We start from the raw sequence: 20,967 nt of genomic DNA on the forward strand, positions 1-20,967 counted from the left end.
GTTTTTGTTTTTTTTTCTGGTACCGGGAATCGAACTCATGACCTTGTGCTTGCCAGGCAGGCACTATGCCACTGAACTAAATCCCCAGGCCCTTGTTTATTTTCATAGGGTGGGTCTATAGAGCACTTCCATTTTCACAGCCCTGATAGTGGTCTTAATAAGCCTGCGTCTATATAATTAGCAGAGGTGGAAACATGAGGTATGAGGATGCAGTTATTTTGTCAGGGATCTCTAGGGACCTTTGAATTGTTTGTCTTTGAATAGTTGGCAGTGTCTACTCTTTTTCTTTTCCTTCCTTTTCTCAAAGATCAAAAGTCAGAAGACTGTTAGAATTCCCAGTAGGGCTGCAAGAGGAAGGAAGGGAACGTTTCCCGTTCCTTTCCTGCATTCTTCTCCCACTCCAAGGCTCTGACCTTACAGCAGAACCCAGACCACTTAGAAACGCGAATTGTATAGAATTATCTTTTAAATTTGAACAAGGAGAAATGTTTTAACTCTTACTTCTTGAAAAGGTAGTTCCCTCTCTTAACAGAGTGCATGCTTTCTAGAAAGGTAACTCCTTCCTTGCCCAGTTGATTTTCCAGCCTTTGGAAAATGCTCCTTCCCTGGGTACTTCAAGAAATGAGTGAGTACAGTCAGAGAAGCTGTGCTCTCAGGGGGCCACTGCCTTCTCTGAAAAATCCCCTCAGGTTTGCACCCCTCCGGACGTGTGATTCTTACACAGCACAAGAGATGGTGTTCTGTTGCCTTACTATTACCACTGCATGTAGGGTAAGATTATAATGATAGCAGCCTTCAGTGAGAAGAGAAGGAAATAGTCAGTGGGTACTTTCTTCCCTTTTGGGGTGCTAACTGTAAAATATGTATGTCTTAGACATGGGATACTTTTATATTTGAAAATGAATAGGTAGGAGTAAAAGTCTTACAAGTTAATTCAAACATGAGAATTAGGTTTAATTAAACGGAGTATAAATCAAAACATTTTAGAACCTTTTAATTACAATCTCTTGATGTATAGTAGTACATCAACTGCATAGTCATTATAATGAGAATGACTAGCAAAATGTTCTCACGTAATTGTTTCAGGAAGTGTTGCTATGCTAAAGGTATATGTAGGAGAACTACAAAGATAAAGGAAGAGGAAGTTGGTTCATCACTTTAAAGCTCAGTGTTAAAACTCTGTTAGGAGGCTGTTTCAGAATGTTCCATGACCAGCAAATAAAACAGCTGCATTAGCACTGAGGTTGAATGCAGTAGCAACTAGTGAACACACGATCTTAATATTTTCAGGTGCTCCAAAATGATGTATTAGCCCATCAGTCCACAGTGGAAGCTGTTAATAAAGCCGGAAGTGATCTAATTGAATCAAGTGCAGGAGAAGAAGCAAGCAACCTTCAGCACAAACTAGAGGTTTTAAATCAACGCTGGCAAAATGTTTTGGAAAAAACAGAACAAAGGAAGCAGCAGCTGGATGGTGCCTTGCGCCAGGTGATTAAAGATAATAAATTCTGAAACTTGCTGTGGTTTCCAGGACCAAAAGAGTATGGATGTCTTTCTCTCCTTCACAGACTGCTGTTTAATTTTTATACCTTAAGGAGAGGAGTGAGAATAAGTGGGATAAAGAACAGCAGAAGAGAGGTAGTGATCTAGTTCCTGGCATAATACTCTGATCTGCCGAGCTCCCGATGAAGCAGGCAAATTGAGTGATTGATACCTGGCAGTCAAGGCAGAGGGAGACGTAGCAGGCGGGGCTGTTTAAACCTTGTTTTCCACCCGAAAGTGACCAAATTTAAAACTCCCTGTCACTTCAGGCCAAAGGCTTCCGTGGAGAGATTGAGGATCTGCAGCAGTGGCTGACTGACACAGAGCGTCACCTGTTGGCGTCTAAGCCTCTGGGAGGTCTACCAGAAACAGCCAAGGAGCAGCTGAACGCCCACATGGTGAGTACAGTGTCTCCTGCTGCCCTGGCCCCAGGCCGCCAGACGATTGGTGGGCCCTGGTGATACCTAAGTAATGGGAGGTTTTTAAAGAGATGATGATTTTCTTAGCAGAATTCACGGTGTAAGTGCTATAAACAAAACCATTTAGTCATTAAATTTTTCAGGTCAAAACCTAGCCTTATTTCAGAGGTTAGTTTTGTCGGGATACAAAGAAGAGATTTTAGAAGTCTAGAGGGTTTTTTGGAAGCAAAAATGCCTCCACCAAACGATAAGCTTGTATGGCTGGTAGTACAACATTGAGTAAGTGGTGCATGGTTGTACTTTGTGGTGTAAAGAAAATAGAAAAATTGGACTTAAAATTAATGTTCAAGTATATTTATGAATATAAAACTATTTCTCATATTAACTGGAAACTAAGTCCTTGTTCTTTTACAAGAAATGGCTTGCTGGGGCCAGGGATATAGCTCAGCGGCATTAGTGTTTGCCTGGCAAGCCTGAGGTCATGAGTTTGATTCCCAGTACGCAAAAGAAAAAAAAAAAGGGCTTGTCTTAGAGATGATCGAGCAGAGAGGCAGAGGCTTGTGCTCAGCTGTCCAGTCCAGACCATTTGCCTTCAGGCTGTTCTCGTCCAGTTTCTATGGCAAGTCTCTAAGAATGAGAACAAAAAAATATGGAAACTTGAAACTCTGGCTTATTTCTTTATAATATGGACTGACAAATTTAGAATATCATTGATTTATTGGCAGTTCCTATTCATGTCTCTTTCCAATTCAGCTCTAAAAATCTGAGAAAAAGCAGTTATTCAGATCTGTGAAACTGTTCCTCTAGTTTTTACAGTTATAAATTTGCATCCAAAAATTTTTTTAATATTCAACATTCATAATTACTCTCTTTAGAAGTAGGAATTTGGCAAAGAAGGAGGCCATCATACATGAAAATCGGTATTCTTTAATAGCTGTCTAATGTTGTAAAACCTTAATAAAATTTTACTTATTTGGAAATAATTTTGAATTTAGTGGTGTGAAGTAACCATCTTGACATAGATAACATCTTACTCTTTCACAGTTATATGGAATAGCTAAAATAAGTCCTGTTATCCAGTATAGACTTGTCTAGAAGTTATTATAGTATATTATTTTATCCATTTCACTTTGGTTTTTTTTTTTTTTTTTTTTGGTTTTTCTCCGGTACCGGGAACCAAACTCAGGACCTTGCGCTTGCCAGGCAGGCGCTTTTGCCGCTGAGCTAAATCCCCAGCCCTATAGTATATTATTTTAGAAGTGTATTTTGTGCAATTACTGTCATTGTTTGGTGCCGTAAGGGACTCGTTTGTTTCACTGAAAAAGTGATGGCTACATAATAACTTGGCAGTACTTGCCTTCCTTTTCTATAAAGCTCGAGTAGTAACCTCCAGACACCTTCTTGCTTTTCTGGAGTGCTTGTGTTGCATTTATAGAGTCTATTAATTACAAGTTGAATGAACTCTTGAACAAATAAATTATTGGTATTATTTCAATAACAAATATCTTTAAAATGTTAATTCAGAAGAATATTAGTACCAACTTGAAAGCAAAAATCTCTTCCTTAGAATACTTTACTTTTAGAAAAAATGTTTTATATGAATGTACTTAGCTTGAGTGGTGTACTACCAGATGCTCAAAACTTAAAGGAGGAGAGAGCTAATTTGGCTCACATTTTAAGGGATTCGGTGCATGGTAAGCTGGCTCCAAGGGAGAAATAGCATGGCAGAGGGATGTGGCAGGGGACAGTGCCGCAGAGGAGGGGATGAGCGACCAGGTACAGACCATAGTACACATGGCCACGTGACCAAGCCCGCCGTACTTACGCTGGAAAATGTGTTCACCACAAGTCAAGTTGGCACAATCAAGCTTAACTGTCACAATGGGATGTTTAAAATGAATTTTCTATAACTGTGTATAATGTGTGAGGCTATGGAAATTTCATGATTTAAAGAATTTCGAAGTTATTGATTAGTAATACCATTTGAGTAATGTTCTTTTAATTTGGCTTTGCTACAGATGAAGAAAAATACAAAATATAATCTAAACATAGCTAAAAATGTTTACATTTTTTAAAATGTATTACTGCCATTAATCTCCCTCAAAATATTTTCCCTTGCTTCAAACACACTTACCCCATTTTTCTTGCCACTTTCTGAAGCAGTTTTTGAAAGTCCTCTTTTGTGTCTTTAGTTGGATTGCTGTGGCTGATTCACTGTCTTGAATCTATTCCAAACATTTATCTTTCATGGTCATTTTGACTTTGGGGGAGGAGCCAGAAGTCACACGGTGCCAGATCCAGTGAACAAGGTGGATGAGGACTCACCATAATGTTTTCACGAGCTGCCTTGCCTTTGGATGACAGGCAGCAGCAGTCCCCATATTTTTTTAATCACACTTCACAAAGGCAGGAAAGAAGACTTCAGAAGTGCTTCAGACAGTGGCAGGAGTGGTGGGATAAGTGTGTTTGAAGTGTGGGGGTTACTTTTAGGAGAATTAATGGCAATGTGTCTTTTACTGTAAGTTTTTAAATTCAGTCATTCACCATATAGTTTGGTCATCCCTTGCACATAAGTTTCTTAGGAAAGCTTTGAGTAGGTGGTATTGCAAATAGGTTTTGAAAGAGGTTGTTTTTAAAAGGACACTACGGAGTTTTGAGATGATGAAAATGTTCTACAGTTAGTGGTAATTACTTGCATAAATTTATGAATTTACTAAGAAACACTGGAATATGCACTATTAAATGGTGAATTTTATGCTGTATGAATTATGTCCCAGTTTATGAAATTGTAAGGCTAAAAATATTAGTGAGATATAATATGTATTTGTCAGTGGAAACTATGATTTGACCCACATTGTAATTCAATCAGTGGAATAGAACTGAACTTAATTTTTAGAATGAAATATATGTGTTATTTCACTGGTCTTAGATTTTGAATTTGTTTGAGCAAAATCTTCCTATATTCTCTATAGAAGATACACACTACATTCAGATTGGAAGCTTTAAAAATGTTTTAAGTGAGATTTTATTCACAGCACCACAAGTATGGCTGTTGTTATCTATGAAACTGAATAATCAGTGTAAATATCTTTGTGCTTGTACTTTGCTTTCTGTCCGTTGCATGTTTTCTGATCAAGGAATAAATTATACAAATCAGATATAGTTAGTGAGTCCTAGTACAAAGAAGGGCATAAATGTCCCCTACTTTACAGAGCAGGAAATTGAGACCCAAAGAGCTTAAATTATTTGAAAGCTGATTAGGTACTATACAACAAAACCTTTCCTGACAGTATGAAAACTAATACTTCAAACATTAGCACCCCAGAGAAGGTTGACAATGGAAACACCACTTCTGGGCTTTCTCAGTAGAGAAGCATGGCTTTAGGGTTAAATACTGTTCCAACAGAGTGAGAAATTTAACCTTAGCAGTTCTGTGTGCCAGAAATGAGCATTTGGTGAAGGGCTTGGGATTGATGACCTGACAAAATAGGACTCTTAGATACTGTTCTCTTGAAAGCAATATAATTTGAGGGTATCTCAATTTAGGAAGTCTGTGCTGCGTTTGATGTTAAAGAAGAAACATATAGGAGCCTGATGCAGAAAGGCCAACAGATGCTCGCAAGCTGCCCCAAATCTGCAGAGACAAATGTTGATCAAGATATAAATAACTTGAAAGAAAAATGGGAATCAGTGGAAACAAAACTCAACGAGAGGAAAGTATGTGCTTTAGTATAATAGACTTGGTATTACAGTAATATAATAGTTTGTTTATGTCATAGGTTTTGACTTATTTCTGAGAACCATCAAAAGTAGAATTTCTAATGATTCATGTTTAAATTTTTTGTATACTTGAAGATTTTGTGAGGGCAGTTGAAAATTGTATTCTAACTCAAAAGAACAGACAATTACAGGAATCTATTCAATGTAGATGAAAATATTTAATAGACCAAGTGTCACTTAGGTATACTTCTATATATTGTAAACACTCAAATTCAAGATTGTTAATTCTGTTTTAATCTCAATCATTAAAGGAGAGGAAGAGTAAGAGAGATGTTTATATATTTTATCAGTGCTTATATAAAAATGTGAGAAAGGAATTATGATTTATGGATTATGTATTTTTTGCCACTTTTTAAAAAAACAGAATAATCTGAGAAATCTCAATAATACCATTTAATGCTATAAGAAAAACAATAGGCTAAAATACTAGGTTATTATAGCATTACTGATAAGTCATAAAGTATGTTTTATAGGATTTTTATTCTAGCACTTAATTGTATGACTGTCAGTTTTTGTTCTTACCCCGTTCTGTTTAGTGGGGTTTGAAGTTGTGTTGTTATTAATTGCCATAAACACAATTTAGTGTCCACTTAATTTTTTTAGCTGCAGGGCAATGTTTCTTACTTATGGGGTTTTAAAAAGCTTGGTTCAGCAGTAGGTTAGTGAAGGGTCATTACAGTCTCAAGTTGCTTAGTTAATAAAGATACAAAATGAAGGGGAAGGAATCTTCCAGAGAAGGATTAACCTGAAACAAAGTAACCAAGGCTCTTCAGCCGCAGATACTTTACTAACTAAGCTCTCTTCACAGATTAAACTGGAAGAAGCCCTCAGCTTGGCAGTGCAGTTCCACGACTCCCTGCAGGACTTCATCAGCTGGCTCACCCAGGCTGAGCAGACCCTGAATGTGGCTTCCCGACCCAGTCTTATCTTGGACACAGTCTTGTTTCAAATTGATGAGCACAGGGTATGTAGCGGCCACTCAGATGGACGACTTCCTCCTTTCAGACACCAGGAGTTTTAATGTCTGAAGTGTGGATTTGTTAGTTGAGAACTTTGTCTTGTTTTATACAACTCTGTGAGCTTTGTGATACCTGAAGCATTTCTGAGACAGATCCATTTTTCCTTGTTTCTGATTATGTCTGTTTTTTGTCGGGGGGAAGGTCTTCGCCAATGAAGTAAATTCTCACCGCGAGCAGATAGTAGAGCTGGATAAAACTGGAACCCACCTGAAATATTTCAGTCAGAAACAAGATGTTGTCCTAATTAAGAACCTACTCATCAGCGTACAGAGTCGGTGGGAAAAAGTAGTTCAGCGATTGATAGAAAGAGGAAGATCATTGGATGACGCCAGGAAGAGAGCTAAGCAGGTAAGAAAGCTCTGCGAAAATTCTCCGACCTTGGCAGTAAGTGAGCGGCAGTGATTGAAATGCATGGGATTAAAACACTTGCGCTGCAGGCTGTGCTAGCAGCGGCGATCAGGAACTGTGTGTCCACTTCCTAAAAGGGCTGTGGCTTACCTTGGCACGCTGGTTTTACTCCTTGGACCTGGCAGCAACTTCAGGCCCTGTGGACTAATCTTGAAAAGACTGATTATAGCTTGGCTTCGTAGAGGGGCCATTATCATTATGGCACAGAAGGGAGCTCCAGATTTTGTTACTGGGTTTGTTTGTTTTTTCTCTGGCCTTTTGGCCTCCACTCTCATACTCAGAGGATTGCATTATACTTCACTGTGTCACTTACTCATCTTTGCTTCCTGAACTGAACCTGCCTCAGTCTTCAGAGCCAGCAGGCAGGCACGCGGAAGCACAGGCAGCTGGGAAGGGGCGTGTTGGGTCTGAGTTGGTCGGCGCTCCCCTCCTTTCTCAGCACTTGTTGACAGCCCCGATCTCCTCCCTAACCTTTTGATGCAGCTTCCTCTCATTTTGAAGTAATGGTTCGGGTCTTTTTGCAGTACTTAATTTATTCTAGAGAATTTCACAAGAGAGTTTTTCTCCTCTCTTTGGCTGTTATTATCATTCAATTCAGGACTGAATATAGAGAGGTAAAGTTATACATCTCTGAGTGTCTCTGTACACTGTGCAAGTAAGATATACCCCCTTACTTGGCATGTATCTTTTAAAAAATGTATTTAATAATTTCACCAAAAGTTTAGTATATTATTGAACACTTGACCCTTTCTGCCCCATTCCACTGCATTTGCTTAGCATTGTTGTATTCCGTCAGTTAGATGGTACAAGACAGTGTCAGAAATGTCAGGTGTTTCAGGGTTGACACTATCAGTACGTATTTTTGGAGGCTTAGAAATGACAAATTGCATAGTTACGGAATTTCACGCCATATATCCTTTTTTGAGTGGGGAGTATGACATGCTCAGGATTGGAAGTGAGTCTCTGGAATAGGATCTGCCGCTAATTCATTTCTTTTGTTCAGTAATCATTCTAAGCCTAATGTTTTGGTCTCCACATTATGTAGCACAGTGTCTTCTGTAGTACGTCTTGAATTACAAGCATCAGATTTATGAAGGTGTTCACTCTCCTTCCCTTCTCCTCTTCATCTGCTTCATTGTCTTAACTGTATAAATATTCTGCACAGTTTTCATCTGCAAAAAGCATTTCCTCTACTTACTTCAAAATAGCTTCAAAGCCAGAACCCATTTTAGAGCCTGTGGTTTATATCATTGAACTTCATGTCCAGTTGGTACATCCTCTGTTAATTGAAGTCAGACTGCACAGCAACTAGACAAGCAATTTGTTTCGTTTCTTCTTATCAATCAGTTTTTGGCTCCCACGTTGATCATAGCTCTGACACTGGCAATGTATGTACCTATTCTGACCTTGCTTTTTTCATGTGTAGCTTGACTAGAGTTGTGGGAGGGATGTAGAGGGAGAAGAGTAATGCAGTAATATCTAGTGGGCCCTTGTAGCTTTGTGATTCTGTGCCTGAGTTTGCTGGTATTGTTAGATGTTTTTTGTTATTTCCTTATTAATATGTTTTGAAATATAAGGAGTTTGTATAAATTACTTTGTTTTTGGTATGTATCTGTTCATTTACATTGGTTATAAGAAATAATTTATAACCAGTTTCCCAATCAGGTACAGAAAATTAAAGCCCACTAGTTTTGTGTATGATAAACAGAAAAGATACATGCCTAAAATCAGATGTATGCAGCCCAAGATATTTGCAAGGTCTCAGATGGCAAAGAGAATTACATTTTCTTAGAACTAAAATATTGTGGGTACATATAAAACCAATACATGAGGCACAAGCACTAATGTGAGAGTTCTGGTAGCAGCAGGAAAGATGTTAAACTACCTTTGTATTAAATAGGAAGGTATGGGGCTGGGTACTTAGCTTAGCGGCACAGCGCCTGCCTGGCAAGCGCAAGGTCATGAGTTCAATTCCTGGTACCAGAAAAAAACCAAGGAAAAAAAAAAAAGGTAATGGCCTCTTTTTATTTTTGCTTCTTTCTTGCTTTCTTTCTTTCTTTCTTTCTTTCTTTCTTTCCTTTGAGACAGGGTCTCGTTATGTTTGTTTGTTTATTTTATTTATTTTTTTTATTTTGAGACAGGGTCTTGCTATGCAGTTCAGGCTGGCCTTGAGCTCCCTTTGTAGCCCAGGCTGGCCTCGAACTCATAACAATCCTCCTGCCTCCGCCTCCTGAGTGCTGGGATTACAGGCGTGCGCCACTATGCCCGGCTATTCTTGCTGCTTTAAAAACCAAATGTACAGGCTCTATAATTCTTCATTCTCTTTTGTTCCATTTTATTAACTGAGGAATTAAACACCTTAGATGTAAGTCTAGACCTATCAAGAGACAGTAATGGACATAAAAATATAAATGAAACAAATACAAAAATATGTTTTTGAGAATTTATGTTAAAATTTGAGCAAAAAAAAGTAAGAAGAAAGGCAGTTTTCCCTTGAGCTCCATACCTGTTTCTAGGGCTGTTTTTGCTAAAATGATATGTTGGATGAGTTACAGCAAAGTGACCACAACCACAAACACCAAGCATTGTAAGGCATTTTATAATTTGCTGATAAAAGCATTTTTTTCTTCAAGGGAAATTTTAAATGAATGATTTTCAGCATGGCTATAAATATTAATTTCTGTTTTAAAATATGCCATAATTCACATACATGCTCAAAGTTTTTCTGGACAAAGATGAGAGTTTCTTTTACAGTTCCACGAAGCATGGAGTAAACTTATGGAGTGGCTGGAAGAGTCCGAAAATACTCTGGATTCTGACCTGGAAATTGCCAATGATCCAGACAAAATAAAAGCACAGCTTGCACAGCATAAGGTGAGTCTGTTAAGGAAAGCATATTGCCTCATATATTTCAAGATCACTTCCAAATTCTTACTTGATCTTGTATTTCCTCGCCGATAAAGCAACGAAGACTACCAGTGTGAACCTATACTAAATTTCAAAACAGTAGCTCTTCACATTGGTCAAGTGGCAGTGATGCCTTTACTTCTGGTGACCATTTCACTAATATTCAAGGGTTAATTATTAAAAGAAAAACACAAAATTACAGCTGGAATACATCTACATTCTAAAATGGGTGAAGGGTCTTAGCGGTGTGGACATTGATATTTCAGTTTTCACAACCACTGTCATGTCTTGTATTTTTTCATAGATCAGGTGCAACCTTGAAGGTAATTCTGTAGTAAAAAGTAATGCAGATTTTGAGGTATGGATTCTTTTAAACAAAGGAAAGATAAATTGATTGTATTACCTAACAATTAATACTTTATCACATCTGCATGTATATAAAATTCTACCCACATCCTCGGACACATGGTCTCAATGACTTCTTCGTGTAGACTAGATGAGTGTGGAAATGTATTTTTAAAGTATTTCTGTTTGTTCCACAGGGCATTCAAGAGCATTCCCTGCTACCCTTCCCAACTCTCTTTTTTTACTGGGTCTTCCTATCATTCTGTTTGTAAATTGGCCATCAGCCATCAGGGTGCACATGTAGGTAAAGGAAAGTGGTTCCTGCAGACAAGCAGCGAGGTATAAATTGCTGCTTGAAACATTTTAAAAGGCTGAAAGAGCCTTTGGTAATGTTAAGTACATTAATGTACACAGTAACAATACAGTAATGTTACATTGGTAGCATAAAAACATTTTGTGAGATTTACCATCGTCAGAAAATTCTTAGCCATTGTCTCCACCTAGGTGGGTTGCTGCCCTCAGTCTAACCTCAGAGAGTCATTACCCATTGGTGCCAGAGCAAACATGCTGCGCATCTGTTCTCTGACTGAAATAGGACTTAGGAGTGTCCTGTTCTGCAGCAGCCTCTGCCCACAAGCTGCCACATCCAGTCCTAGGAGCGCAGTGACAGTAAACAGCACCTTCCATCCTTCCCCTCTGATGGGAAAGCAGGAGCCTCCTCTTCAAAACAGAATGCTTTATTTGAACTTAGAGGAGCAAGAATATGCAAAGAACCTTATTAGATTCTCTGTTTTGTAGTATTACGTACTGCCAAAGTCACCAGTTTCTCCAAAATACATTTCAGGGTAGTTCATTAAACCAATTTTAAAAGAAGTGTTCACCGTTCATTATTTGGGGACTTTTGTCTTTACAAAGTTTTAATCAACCGGTACTCAGCTATGAGATTTATTTATGTATCTGCTGTGTAAAGAAAATCTGTGTCAGTATCATGATTCTCAACTCAAGCATTCTTTTCAGAATAGCATGAAGAGGTAATCCCTACAGATAAACTAGAAATGGTGTGATACTGTAATTGTTTTAGTACTTAAAGGTGTCCAGATGTAGTTGCCTTCCAATACAAAACAAAAAAAATGTGTCATGTTAAAGCATTTAAAGTGTTGCTTTTAAAGGCAATAAAAATTTATTAGGTATTGTAATTGTAACTTTGAGATTATTTGGGGAAGCTATTCATTTACATAGTATTTTATTATCTAGTTTGATTCTAATGGACTGTCAGGATGGTGAATCGCTGCGTTAGTATTGCCTTGGTATTTTATGAGCTTGTAAGTTCCCCCTTAAGTTGACCTACCTACCTCTTGTCCCTGAGGTTGTATATTCAATAGCAGTTGTCTCATTTTTCTACTCTATATCTTACAAATATTTATTAGGTATAAAATGATAATGAGAGCCTACAAAGACAGTGTTTCTGCTGTGTACAGGTTATAATTATGGCACACAGAAAGAATGCAGTTCTCCCACTAACCTTACACACATGTATATATATGAACATGGAAGGTTCACTGGCTGTATAAACAACAGCAGAGGTTAGATGTTCTATTAGCAACTTAAGGATTTGATACTGCAAAAGTAATGTGTAGATCTTTTGAGGTATCACTATGCTTTGTATAACTGAGTAGGCAGAACGTAGGTTTCCCACACGGTCTGAGCAGTAGGTCCAGACACCGGAATCGGAGAGGCCGGTCCTTCCCTGCCACTCTTTCAGGCTCAGAGATAGAATGGCATGTATTGTTACTGTACCTAACCAAAGTGTGCGCAGTAAATGTGTTTGAACAACAACAAAAAAGAGCCTTTAGTAACTGTGTCCATCATTGAATCACTCTGTACTCTGGACGTTGTTTCTCTACTCACAGAGCAGTGGCCACGTTTTCCAGTCCCAAACCCTGTTTTCAGTACTTTATCAGCAACTATTTTATCATAAATACGTATTGTGGTGTTTGTTGCTTATAGGTAACAGGTTCAGGGCTAACGGTAGAGCTCACCGGTAGAGTGTTTGCCTTGCATACATGAAGACCACTTGAGTATGATTCCCAGCACTGCCCCCGGAAAAATTCAGAGAAAAAATTTTTTTGGCTTTGAGATTATTTTCTCAAGGTTAGTTGGCTTCTGAGAAAAGTAAATCCTTCACCGTGGAAGTTTAGATTTTTAGGGGGCCCTGTTAGGTTCCTTTGTCGAACTCAGCACTGTAACCTGATTCCTTGCTGTCTCCCATGTAAGAGACCCTCCTGCAGTGCCTTTTGCTTGTTTGTTCGCAAGTCCTACAAAAAAATACACAGTTTTCTTGTTAAATATGTAGGAGTTTCAGAAATCACTAGGAGCCAAGCATTCTGTCTACGATACCACCAACCGAACTGGACGTTCGCTGAAGGAGAAGACCTGCCTGGCTGATGACAACCTGAAGCTGGATGACATGCTAAGTGAACTCAGAGACAAGTGGGACACCATCTGTGGAAAGTCTGTGGAGAGGTGAGATGCTCCTTTACAGCTTGGTTACTTTGTAGGCCTCCAGCAAGGAGAAAGTAACGGTGCTTTGTAGACATGCTTGAGGGCCCCTCCATGCCCCTTTACCCGGGGAACATCTGCTTCACCCATGGACTGCCTGACCTGAGAAAGCTTTTCAGTTCATTATTTACTTTAAACTGCTCCTTCCAGTCAAAATGGTATTCTTCTCCAATCCTCTGCCGTCTCTTATCCGACTACACCCACTGCGTCTGACTGGTCTCCCAGATACACTTTTTATCTGTCCTTTCATCTTATTTCCACTTCACCGTGAGGAGAGATTTTTGGAAATGTAAATGAACTCTTACCATCCCCTTCAGCTTCATCCCTCAGTGCTCTCTACTGGGTATGAAATAAAGCAGGTTCTGCCCCACTTTAGCTGCTCTTCTGCCTTCCATCCACCCCCCCAGCTTCTTTCCTGTTACACTTCTGTGAAGGCTAAGATTTACTTTAGATTTTCAAGTATTTAAGAAAGTACACCAAAAGAGTTCAGATATCTTATAAATATTATCAATTTTTCATTAGTTTTTAGTTTTAGTTACTTTGTCAAAGGTGTTAAGTGTCCTGTATTGAAATGATTGGACCTAGAAATGTTTTAGGTTTTTGCTTGTTAGTTTTTAGAATATTTACATATAGATATTGAGATATATTGGGAAGTGAGAGTAACTTTTTAGTTTTAATAATATTGTGCATGAATTAGAGTTTCAGTGGTATGAAATTTTCCATTTGAGGCACCGTGTTGCTGCTTAAAATGTTTGATTTCAAAGCAGTTTGGATATTGGATTTTTGAACCAGGAATGCCTAACCTGTATCAAGATTAAATATAATGTTATAGTCAGTTCTAAGGAACTTCTCAGTATGTTTTTGCAGTGCCTGTTCATTGAAAAAAAGGACTTATCCAGTCTCAAAAGGTTACATGCTTTTTTACAGGGTCTTGTAAATGATTTCATTTATGGCATTTTTAAAAGACAAGCAATTGCAGTGATAACAGATCAGTGAGTGTCAAGATGAAACACAAAGAAACAATTCTTCTTCTTGAGTACCACCTAACCTGTATGAATAAACTCACTTTTCTGTGACTCAGATTAATTTTTCTGTCTTCCCTTCCCCCAGACAAAACAAACTGGAAGAGGCACTGTTATTCTCTGGACAATTCACAGATGCCCTGCAGGCCCTTATTGATTGGTTGTATAGAGTTGAGCCCCAGCTGGCAGAAGACCAGCCTGTCCATGGGGACATTGATTTGGTGATGAATCTGATCGATAACCACAAGGTATTGTTGTCTGGGACATTTTATTTTACCATGTTTGATTATTTGGAGTAGAGAGGGACATATAACCACTTAAATTAGCCCTTAAAATCAGGAGACTGTGTCGTACTCTACATTACTGTCTTTATTATTAAAGTACCATGTGCCTTTGAGAAGAATCAGGAAGCCAACTTTAAAAGCAATAGGAAAGAATTATTTAGTTTTCAGTAAGATGTTTTTGTATTTAGTTATCAAATCTAAAACCTTTGTATAATTAAAGTAGTGATTTCATCCTTTGGTGCTTTAAAACATGTTCCAAGGATGTTTTACTATCTTTAGTTACTCATTTAAACAGTTATGTAATAAAATTTAGAAGCATACATTCGGTGGCCTGGAACAAGATCATTGGGTAAGTGAGTAGATTTGTGACATGACTCATGGGGGTCATGATTACATGCTGTCTTCTTTTGGAAACTTTTTTAATCTTGTCCCTTACCCTGTAGTGATTTATGAGTCAACAGCATGTTTGTTTGTTTTGTCTTTTTGAGACAGGGTCTCCCTATGCAGTTCAGGCTGGCCTTGAGTTCGCTTCGTAGCCCTGGCTGGTCTCGAACTCCCAGTGATCCTTCTGCCTCAGCCTCCTGAGTGCTGGGATTTCATGCGTGTGCTATCATGGCCGGCTAACAGCATGTTCTTATGAGGGATTTATTATTCATTTCAAAAAAATTGGTTTCTTTGCAATCTGCTTATGCAGCTCTAAGATACATTTGAGGCGTCCAGTTGATAAGTTTGAGGTCCTAAATGATTATCACACGATAAAATACAACCCAAAGGACTGTGGAAGCAACAGGAAGCACGGTCCTAATGGAACAGCTGTGTCAGAGTTGACTTTATGTACACATACCTCACAGTACCCTACCTGAACTCCGGGGTGTGTCCTCTGCACTTCTGAAGTTCAGAAAGTATATTTCATTTTAAAATGTTTACTTTATGCTCCTGGGTTATGCTGTATTGATATGTGTGTTTCTAAATAGCTGGGTTTTTTGCACGTTTGTTTCCCTTTTCTATTTTTATTCTGGGATTATTCTATAAGGAGAGTTTGTGATACTTGAATATTAACAGAAAATAAAAGAAAAAGTAATGACCAGGCCAACAAAAATTTAAATATTGCATTGCTTTGCTTATATTGAAACAAACATTTTGTGCATGATGAATACAAACCTTTCCATTGCCTGGCACACATTCAGTGATTAATGAACGGTGTAATGTTACTTTTACATAAATGCCATTTTTATAAGCTCATTGTCTAAATATTTACTACCTTAGTCACTTGCCAGGCTTTTTATATATTAAAGGTCAGCAAGGAATGAATGAATCATGTAGCATTAGTAATACAATTGGAAGGCTCAGGAAGTTGAGTGTACAGAATACACTGGGCCGTCTGCTCCTGTCACACATGGACTCTTTGGATATCGTTCCTTGTGTGCGTGTGCACACACATGTGTGTGTTGTGTTTGTATGTGTTTGTGTGTTTATCTGCAGGCACAAATCATTTAACACTGTTAGAATAAAATCAGAGACTCCACCATACTGTTTGGGTTATTTTGGATGGGCTCCCTTTTGTGACTGATCTTAGACAAAAGGTTGGTTATTTGAAATACCAAGTTTTATAAGCATTCTTGATCTGACGTGAAGTACCCTGGGACCACTTCTTGATTAAGTCTGAGACCAAAGAAGTCAGTTTAACTCTTGGCACATCAGAGTTCATCAAAATTAAGAAGGAAGAAAAAAAGCCCCCAAAGCTCTTCCTCTAAGATGAGAGATAAGAATTCTCTAAAACTTGAAATCATACGTTAGTACCCAAGATGCTGTGAAGACAAAGGCACATTACAGAAAAAAGGACCATGTACCAGCTCCCTGTGGGATCCTGTCCTTGTCTCTGAGGCCTGGGATGTACCAAGATGACCGAGTGGTCTGCCTCACCTGTTGATGTAGTGTGGCAGCCAGCATGCACGCAGCACTCACGCTAATCTGAGAGAGGTTGGGACACCTGTTAAAAGAGTCACAGAAGGAGGAGTTGGATACATTTGTGTGCATGTGTCGTGTACACAATACTTGTGTCTGGTTCCCCCCTGAGAGTGTTACAAGACTAAACAAAGGGAAACAAGACTGTTCTTGATGATGCTCTTACCTCTGAGGTTCCACCGGTGCTGTGGCCATCAAACTGCAGGTTTCAGATGTCTGCCAGTGATATTTTATACACATATGTATTCAGACCAGCACATCTTGTTATTGTGGTTTTGTAATCAAAACTTAATTTTAATTACTATGATTTTCTTAGGTCTTCCAAAAAGAGCTGGGGAAGAGGACCAGCAGTGTGCAGGCCCTGAAGCGCTCTGCCCGGGAACTTATAGAAGGCAGCCGCGATGACTCCTCCTGGGTCAAAGTCCAGATGCAGGAGCTGAGCACGCGCTGGGAGACGGTGTGTGCGCTTTCTATCTCAAAGCAGACGCGGCTAGAAGCAGCCCTGCGCCAGGTAAGAACCATACCAGAGGTGTACTGAAAAGTACTGAAGCCTCAGCTAGAAAGGCTACAGTGGAAAACTGCAGTAGTCCTCATTCTCCCCGTGGGCTGTCAGGAAGGAAAAATGCTGATTACATCACTGCCTTGACCTGTCCTCTGCCTCCCTCCGGACTTTGAGTTTTTCATGGAGGAGAAGCTTGCTGATCTTAATAAAAAAGTGCTGCTGAAATAATTTTTCAGCTTGAGGGTCTTGTGTGCTACCATTCACCTAAAACCAAATTGTTAAAAATGATTAATTATTCTACTATAAGTAGATGAATTATTCTACTTAATGAGATGTTTGATATTTTCTTATATTTGTAAAATGCAGTACTATATATCTTTATCTTTTTAATGTGAGTAATGTACATAATTAGGCAATTTAAATCTAAGACTTTTTTTCATTGAGGAGAACATTCTACTGTTCAATTCTGTGAATATCTGTAACAGGCATATTTTGAGATCTCGTGTGTCTGTGTGTGTGTGTGTTTGTTTTAACACTGTCAGGCAGAAGAGTTCCACTCGGTGGTGCATGCCCTCTTGGAGTGGCTGGCTGAGGCAGAGCAAACCCTGCGTTTCCATGGTGTTCTCCCAGATGATGAAGATGCTCTCCGAACTCTCATTGACCAGCATAAAGTGAGTAACTTCTAAACACTAAGTATAACTAAATGAGAAAAATGAAACAAAGTAGATAAAACAGATGTGATTACAAATATCAAGTGCTTGAATATTTTCCTTCCTGAGAAGTAATGAAACATCTGGTACATTTCGGCATGTATCTCCATCCTTCTTGCTAATGTGCAGGTATCCCTGCACATGCGCACAGGTGTTTAGAGAAGGTGGTTATTCTGTAATTAGTGTTTCAGACCTCTAGGAGTCACACTGATTTTTCTTGGAGGTTATTCGACTACTGACCACAATTGGTCAATTTTGTTAACTTTTATATGGATTTCGAGAAGGAATCATCCTTAATGAGCATTTTGACATTTATAAAATTGTGCTAGTAGAATTATAAGTTAATATCTTTGACCTTTATAAGCAAAGGAAACACGTCATTTGCCTGCCAAACATAATACATTTTTTGTCATAAAGGGGCATAACCATGGGTATGTCAAACCCATGCTTATTCTTTAGAATATTTCTATTAATGAATTATTACTTTTAATTTTATGAGTTTTATTATATTAAACAAGGGCTTAACAGCAAAAAAGTCACAAAAAATAAGATACTGCATTTTAATTTTTATTGTTTATAAAAAGCTTCAAAATTTTCATCATTGATAAGTTTTTGGTGTACAGAATAACAGAAAAGAACAACAGTGAAAATACCAATAGCACTCTACAAAAAAAAATCTTCAGTTATCACACCTAAGGCAGTGTGCACACACGACAGTAACATGTTCCATACACATTCATCACTTACACGAATAACGCATGTATTTTGCTTCCTGGCCTTTTTGTAAGACATACTTGACATGTCACTGCTCTTGCTGTTTTGTCAAGAGGTTCTTATTATATTATGCAACACATAGTTAACAAGAACATAAAATATCAATAAAATAAAGTGTTACATTCTTAATATGTATTGCACATTTAGAATAAACATCAACATTTTCATATCAGCTGTGTACTTGCTTACAGAACCTAAAAGATAGCATCAAAAATAAATTCCCATATGAACTACAATGAAAATACTAATAGCACTTTATAAAAAAATTTTACTGCTATTATCACAGCTACATAATAAGAAATAAGATGTCAATAAAATAAAATACCAAATGTGTAATGAGTGATTAGAATAGATATCAACAGTTTCACATCAGCTGTGTCCTTGCTTGCAAAACCTAAGAGACAACACCAGAAGTAAAAACCTATGTGAGGTACAGTGTAAACACAAACAAAAGTCTAACTACATAAATAATCTTTGCTTCATCTGTCACAGTCAAGGCAGTTTTCACACATGACAACTGCATGTTCCATACACAAGTCACACTTACACTGATAGCATGTATGTTTTGTTTTCCTGTCCTTTCTTATAGGGTACAGTTAACATCTTTTTTATTTTCCTGTTGTCAGCAGTAGGTCTTTAGGATGCTGTGCCTGCCTGTTCACCTGTCAGCTTATCAGTGTTCACCACAATTTTTTTTGTGTAGTTCCCTGGGCAGAAACATTTTTCTTTTCCTCTGCTATAAATTATCTCTTAGGAGCTCCATTCCCAGTCCTCTAAGAAAATTTCTCTGTGCTTTTTGCACTTGTTTTTTTCTTTGTAAACTGTTAAACTATTTATTACATACATGCTTAGGATCAAGTAAAACACAACCATTGGCCAATGTTTTGTGTTTCAAGTGACATCATAATTACTGCATCACTCATCACCACATCTACTCCACCTTTGGTTTTATTGTAGAAAGTTTCTGTTTCAGGATTGGGTTTTGTCAAGGTTTCCCTATCAATAGTTCCATCGTGATGCAATGTTGACATCATCAGTACCAGTTTGTTTTTCTTTGCCATATACAAGGCCAATGTAAATCTTTCTGAAATCCAAAGATTGTACTATAAGATTCTTTTTTGTTTTTGTTTTTGTTTTTCTTCTAGTACCAGGAATCAAACTCACGACCTTGCAATTGCCAGGCAGGCACTGTGCCACTGAGCTAAATCCCCAGCCCCTCTTTTTTGAAATTGCAGCATTTCATTTGGAATTTCTGCTTTGTTCCTACATACAGTTCCTGTGCTATTCAACTTGTGCTCTGTTAGCAAATGTCACACCAGTTGGAAACTAATTGTTGAATGTCACATTGTAATTACTTTGGAAGGTAGGAGCAACAAGTCTGTTCACAATATCATTTGGTTTATTACTATATGAATAAGACCTAATGCTGAGTTCCAGAATAAATTTCTAAATTGAAAGCCTAATAAGTCTTTGCATCTATAAGGGCATAAATTTTTATGCCACATTTTGACCCATCACTTTTCCATAGGTCTTTCACATTTCTGCATTTACCATGAGAAGTCCCTGCTAAGTTCAGCAGACGTATGAATGCTTTCAGTTCAGCTAGTGAGGTGTCATAATAAATAGATTTTTAATATGGCTATTGGTGCATACAGGATATTTTACTTGTATTTCAGCCTTTGTGTATTTCACAGCATCTTGTAGCATTTTGTCTGTTACAGTTTGCAACACTGAATGGTAGTGTCTCATTCTGTCCAGTATGTCTCACCCCTGCCAAGACCCTCACTATATTTTCAGACCTAGTTCTAACATTGGATCCTTCCATTTGGTTGCATGGCCATTTTGCAACATTTCAGTTAATCAAATATGTAGTCAAATATGCTGTTTTCTCTGTCATCTGAATCAGGGACATCTGGATTCCCTGTGTCTGTATCAGTCAATTCTCACTCCATTTCACTGTTACAGGAACTTTGGCTCACATGGCCAACGTCAAAGTTGTCATCATTGTCACCATCATCATCATCCACCCACACTACTCTTCTGTTATGAAAGCATGTATTTTACCATATTGGATCATCTTCATCATCCTTGTATGAGTAATCTGATGATTCACTTTTGACCTCCTCCAAAACTCTCAAATCCGTTTTTTCATGTACCATTGTACTGAATCAGGCTAGTTCTGCTAAAAAAATCAAAAGAAGATGTTTTTACAAATAAATCCTAGAGTGGTATGGGTGTGCTATACCCTCTGTGATACTCCAGCAAACAGGCACAACCTGTTAGGGCATCACATGGATGTAAATCCTGGTTTGACACTTTTGCATACATGTACACACCTTGCCTTTCATCATACCAAGTAGGTAAACACAAAGATTACTACTTGTATCCCTCAGGCCCAGCTACTGAGATGTAGGGCTGGCTAGTATTATGCTAAAGTAAAAATTTATAGTAAGAAAAGTAAGAAATGGGTTTGTAGAAGCCAGTGTTAGGCTTTGCAGGATTTATAGATTTTATGTTTAAGTCTGTGTCACTTCTGTTTTTAATCCAGAACCTTTTGAAATCATTTTAGATATAACACTATAGTGTGAGTTCCATAAACAGATATACTGATGAATAACCAAGTAAAAATCTGATCATTTCATTTTCAAACTAAGATCTTTTCCGTGGCAATGCATGAAACTTGGCAAAACCCTTAAGAGAGTAGTCCAGACAGCTAATAACAAATGTCTTT

The 20,967-nt window shown here is 38.1% G+C and overlaps 1 protein-coding gene across 7 annotated transcripts in view; it reads left to right on the forward strand.

Moving 5' to 3' along the window:
* Dst (dystonin) overlaps positions 1 to 20,967 on the forward strand; it is a 434,906-nt gene that overhangs the window by 388,912 nt on the left and 25,027 nt on the right. For all 7 annotated transcript variants that reach the window (XM_013505819.1, XM_005406890.2, XM_013505822.1 and 4 more), the window contains 10 exons: positions 1,291 to 1,488; positions 1,812 to 1,940; positions 5,508 to 5,678; positions 6,550 to 6,705; positions 6,902 to 7,108; positions 9,923 to 10,042; positions 12,774 to 12,943; positions 14,090 to 14,249; positions 16,567 to 16,761; positions 17,295 to 17,423. In XM_013505819.1, the coding sequence (XP_013361273.1) occupies positions 1,291 to 1,488; positions 1,812 to 1,940; positions 5,508 to 5,678; positions 6,550 to 6,705; positions 6,902 to 7,108; positions 9,923 to 10,042; positions 12,774 to 12,943; positions 14,090 to 14,249; positions 16,567 to 16,761; positions 17,295 to 17,423 (1,635 nt within the window). The remainder of the gene's footprint in view (positions 1 to 1,290; positions 1,489 to 1,811; positions 1,941 to 5,507; positions 5,679 to 6,549; positions 6,706 to 6,901; positions 7,109 to 9,922; positions 10,043 to 12,773; positions 12,944 to 14,089; positions 14,250 to 16,566; positions 16,762 to 17,294; positions 17,424 to 20,967) is intronic.

Source organism: Chinchilla lanigera, unplaced genomic scaffold (genome assembly GCF_000276665.1).
Source record: "Chinchilla lanigera isolate Chin_1 unplaced genomic scaffold, ChiLan1.0 scaffold00101, whole genome shotgun sequence".
NCBI lineage: Eukaryota > Metazoa > Chordata > Mammalia > Rodentia > Chinchillidae > Chinchilla > Chinchilla lanigera.